At 40.6% G+C, this 5,146-nt stretch overlaps 1 protein-coding gene across 10 annotated transcripts in view; it reads right to left on the bottom strand.

The window, feature by feature from the left end:
* Positions 1-6: 6 nt before the first annotated feature.
* The window catches only part of LOC108298959 (translin-like), a 6,765-nt gene continuing 1,625 nt past the window's right edge, over positions 7-5,146 (bottom strand). Inside the window, exons 2-7 of one of the 10 annotated variants that reach the window (XR_005198836.1) lie at positions 5,002-5,104; positions 4,149-4,222; positions 3,588-3,703; positions 2,583-2,662; positions 1,450-1,552; positions 7-151 (exon numbers count right to left, since the gene is read on the bottom strand). Coding sequence is in view for 4 of the 10 variants with exons in the window: in XM_037735920.1 (XP_037591848.1) it covers positions 19-151; positions 597-646; positions 2,583-2,662; positions 3,588-3,703 (379 nt within the window). In the remaining 6 variants the exon portion in view is untranslated. Of the gene's footprint in view, positions 152-596; positions 671-1,449; positions 1,553-2,582; positions 2,663-3,587; positions 3,704-4,100; positions 4,223-5,001; positions 5,105-5,146 lie in introns of those variants that run through there. The other 9 variants (XR_005198835.1, XR_005198834.1, XR_005198837.1 and 6 more) reach the window with 9 other exon arrangements.

Raw genomic sequence — 5,146 nt, 5'->3', positions numbered from 1 at the left:
CTGATTCTGCAGATCCCACTAATGAAGACACTTACTGCCAAAAATTTCTGCAACCGCTTCTCGAGTCACTAGTGTTTCTGTTTCCAAATATACAACAAATGCTGCCAAGAAGACCAAGCGCTGCAACACAAACCTCCAGTGCTCATGAAATCTGCAGGAAAATAAGCACACTTAACCTCCAAGGCTACAAACCTTCAGAGAGACGAGCTTAACACAGTCATGTTCAAACAGTGAAGAATTAAGATCATTTTTCAGTAAAATCTTATGCAAAGCCCCAATATATAAAGAGCAATATGACATTTACTATCAATTTTACAAGTTCAAATTTATAACAATTATTTAAGTTTAATCAGCGAGCAATATGGTCTAATTTTGATGAATATGAAAATTTACACCAGGCTTGGTGGCTCATGCCTGTAATCCCAGCACTTTGGGAGGCCAAGGCAGGTGGATCACCCGAGGTCTGGAGTTCAAGACCAGCCTGGCCAACATGGCAAAACCCCATCTCTACAAAAATAACAAAATTAGCCAGGAGTGGTGGCACCCACCCATAGTCCCAGCTACTCAGGAGGCTGAGGTGGGAGAATTGCTTGAACCTGGGAGGCGGAGGTTGCAGTGACCCAAGATCACACCACTGCACTCCAGCCTGGGCGACACAGTGAAACTCCGCCTGAAAAAACAAAAAGAAAATTTACAACTGAAGATTACAGACGACAAGAGCAACCGTGCTAAGTTTAATTAGGAAGAACAATGATACTGCTGTGAGAAATATAAAAATTTGCAACTGACGATTGAAGACAACTGTCGCCTCAACTTACTCCTACATTTTGATTTGAGTGCAGGATACCAACAAAATTCTGATTTTCAAAATTGCCATTTGCAATCACTAAATAAATGGACTTAAAGTGATAGAACAGTGAGCTAGAAGTCTGAAAAAAGAAAAGGACATTTTACAACCTGTGAATAGTTACACTGGGCCTCCTGATTTTCAAATGTGGGAATAAATTCAAAAAAAATCTCAACGCAATGCAGGTCACATAAACCCTTTTCAAGGCCAAATCTAGCCAGAAGGCAGCCTGTGTGTGACCTCCAGAGATGCTCTCTAAAGACCCCACCAGTTCTACTGTCCTACCTCTCTCTGTGCTTCAGTTATGACAGCAGTCCCTGACTCTTTCAGTATCAGGGACTGGTTTCACGGGAGACAATTTTTCCACAGAAGGTGAGGCAGATGGTTTCAAGATGAAATCGTTGCACTTCAGATCATCAGGCATTAGATTCACATAAGGAGCATGCAACCTAGATCTCTCCCATGCAGTCAGCATTACGGTTCTCACTACTATGAGAATGAAATGCTGCCACCAATCTGACAGCAGGTGGAGCTCAGGCGTAATAGGAGGCAATGGGGAGCAGCTGTAAATACAGATGAAGCTTCACTCACCCACCACTCACCTCCTTCTGTGCACCCCAGTTCCTAACAGGCCACAGACCAGTACCAGTCCACAGCCTGGGAGCTAGGAACCCCGGCTATACAGCGAGGATCAACAAATTTTTTCTGTAAAGAGCAAGCAGTAAATAGTTTAGTCTTTGTGGGCCACTTTCACTGTTACATCTTCTTATCTGAGAGTTTTCTTTTTTTTAACAACTCTTGAAAAAATAAACGCAATTCTTAGTTCCCAGAGGCAGCAGCCACTAGTGGTTTATCAACCTCTGCCTTAAAGAATATTCTCGTAAGGTTATATTATCCACCCCTGAAAATACTCATCCTATTTACTGCTGATACATATGTCTTAAAACAACATCTTTTTCTGTAAGAAAATTAAAATAAGGAGAAATTCTTGAGTCAGGTGCAGTTTTTCCCAGTTTAACCCCTATGAAACCAGGACACATTTCACAATCCATGTTTCACAGTTTTTTTTTCTGAGGTGGAGTCTCATTCTGTTGCCCAGGCTGGAGTGCAATGATGCAACCTCAGCTCACTGCAACCTCCGCCTCCCAGGTTTGAACGATTTTCCTACATCAGCCTCCCTAATGGCTAGGATGGTAGGCATAAGCCACCACACCCAGCTAATTTTTTGTATTTTTAGTAGAGACAGGGTTTCGCCATGCTGGCCAGGCTGGTCTCCAATACGTGACCTCAGGTTCTGTCCCCCGCTTGGCCTCCCAAAGTGCTGGGATTACAGGTGTGAGCCACCTCGCCTGGCTCATGTTTCATGGTTATGGCTGGCAAAATTTTCCTTCCCTACATAAAATAATGGCGTATCTTAAAATTAACAGTGTTGTAGATTCAACAAGATGTGGCATAAAATATTAACTATACATGTCACTTGGCAGTGAAATTCAAGCTTCAAATGAAAACTCGACGCTATTTATATACACCGCCACCTAATCTCATTACCTCAATAACTATAGTTCATCCAATTTAACAAGAAACAAATACAGCANACAGTGCCAGTCAATGACTAACCGGTGACTGAGAGATGGCTCAGAAAAGATTTAAGACTTCCTGAATTTTGGGACCCATTTTAAAAACTGACAGTGAAGTAGAACGATCAAAAAAGCAACCAGCAAATTACTGAGCTTACCAGTTCACTGGCAAGAATTAGAACTCCTGAGAGACAATCTTCTACATCCAGATGAAATCCTTTCTCCTGATCTGGATCAACTAAAAAACACATGAAAATAAAGGTATGCTGTGAATGCAATTTAAGACTCAGAATATAAAAATATACACATAATTTCTCCCAAATTAATTGAGGAAAGGACGAATCTTTTAAAAACTGACTTTCTAATATATTCACACCCTCGGCAACTAGACCGCACTGTGGATTTTTTGAGCTCTTAAGTAAAACTCAGTTCAGTCTTCCCTCAAAAAGTAGTATTATCAAAATGGTGTCTAGTTGTGTCACAGAATATAGTTGTTAGAAAGTGCATGAAAAAGCATTTAAGAAAGGAGTTATGATATTTGCAACTAACTTTCAAATGGTTGACAAAGACAAAAAATGAGAAAATTAAGCAGATGTAGCAAAATATTAACAAGTGGAAAATCTAAGTGGCGTGTAAACAGGTATTCATTGTACTATTCTTTCCATTTTCCTGTAGGCTTGAAATTTTTAAAAATCCAATTTGGAAAACTGAAAGAAGCAAGTACATATGAGTTACCACTATTATTTTTAGCTTTTGTGTTTCCAAGTACAGTTGGCCCTCTGTGCTGACCAACTGCGGATTGAAAATACTTGGGAAAAATAAACAAAAATAATAATACAATTCAAAATACAAATTTTTAAAATTAATACAGTATAACAACTATACAGCACTTAGATATTTTAAGTAATTAGAGATGATTTAAAGTATGTGGGCAGAAGTGTATAGGTTATATGCAAATACTACACCATTTTATATAAGGGACTTGAACATCCTCATGTTTTGGTATTGGGAGAGTTCTGGATCCAGTCATCCTCAGATAACAAGCTACGACTATAAGTGCTTTTTAGTTCTTATTTGTTTTAATAAACAAAGTACAACCACCCTTTCCACCAAAACTAAGAACCCTGACTGATTCTGCAGATCCCACTAATGAAGACACTTACTGCCAAAAATTTCTGCAACCGCTTCTCGAGTCACTAGTGTTTCTGTTTCCAAATATACAACAAATGCTGCCAAGAAGACCAAGCGCTGCAACACAAACCTCCAGTGCTCATGAAATCTGCAGGAAAATAAGCACACTTAACCTCCAAGGCTACAAACCTTCAGAGAGACGAGCTTAACACAGTCATGTTCAAACAGTGAAGAATTAAGATCATTTTTCAGTAAAATCTTATGCAAAGCCCCAATATATAAAGAGCAATATGACATTTACTATCAATTTTACAAGTTCAAATTTATAACAATTATTTAAGTTTAATCAGCGAGCAATATGGTCTAATTTTGATGAATATGAAAATTTACACCAGGCTTGGTGGCTCATGCCTGTAATCCCAGCACTTTGGGAGGCCAAGGCAGGTGGATCACCCGAGGTCTGGAGTTCAAGACCAGCCTGGCCAACATGGCAAAACCCCATCTCTACAAAAATAACAAAATTAGCCAGGAGTGGTGGCACCCACCCATAGTCCCAGCTACTCAGGAGGCTGAGGTGGGAGAATTGCTTGAACCTGGGAGGCGGAGGTTGCAGTGACCCAAGATCACACCACTGCACTCCAGCCTGGGCGACACAGTGAAACTCCGCCTGAAAAAACAAAAAGAAAATTTACAACTGAAGATTACAGACGACAAGAGCAACCGTGCTAAGTTTAATTAGGAAGAACAATGATACTGCTGTGAGAAATATAAAAATTTGCAACTGACGATTGAAGACAACTGTCGCCTCAACTTACTCCTACATTTTGATTTGAGTGCAGGATACCAACAAAATTCTGATTTTCAAAATTGCCATTTGCAATCACTAAATAAATGGACTTAAAGTGATAGAACAGTGAGCTAGAAGTCTGAAAAAAGAAAAGGACATTTTACAACCTGTGAATAGTTACACTGGGCCTCCTGATTTTCAAATGTGGGAATAAATTCAAAAAAAATCTCAACGCAATGCAGGTCACATAAACCCTTTTCAAGGCCAAATCTAGCCAGAAGGCAGCCTGTGTGTGACCTCCAGAGATGCTCTCTAAAGACCCCACCAGTTCTACTGTCCTACCTCTCTCTGTGCTTCAGTTATGACAGCAGTCCCTGACTCTTTCAGTATCAGGGACTGGTTTCACGGGAGACAATTTTTCCACAGAAGGTGAGGCAGATGGTTTCAAGATGAAATCGTTGCACTTCAGATCATCAGGCATTAGATTCACATAAGGAGCATGCAACCTAGATCTCTCCCATGCAGTCAGCATTACGGTTCTCACTACTATGAGAATGAAATGCTGCCACCAATCTGACAGCAGGTGGAGCTCAGGCGTAATAGGAGGCAATGGGGAGCAGCTGTAAATACAGATGAAGCTTCACTCACCCACCACTCACCTCCTTCTGTGCACCCCAGTTCCTAACAGGCCACAGACCAGTACCAGTCCACAGCCTGGGAGCTAGGAACCCCGGCTATACAGCGAGGATCAACAAATTTTTTCTGTAAAGAGCAAGCAGTAAATAGTTTAGTCTTTGTGGGCCA

Source organism: Cebus imitator, unplaced genomic scaffold (assembly GCF_001604975.1).
Source record: "Cebus imitator isolate Cc_AM_T3 unplaced genomic scaffold, Cebus_imitator-1.0 Scaffold1282, whole genome shotgun sequence".
NCBI classification, from domain to species: Eukaryota; Metazoa; Chordata; class Mammalia; order Primates; family Cebidae; genus Cebus; species Cebus imitator.
The sequence above is the reverse complement of the archived record's forward strand: the minus strand, read 5'-3'. Positions and strand labels throughout refer to the sequence as shown.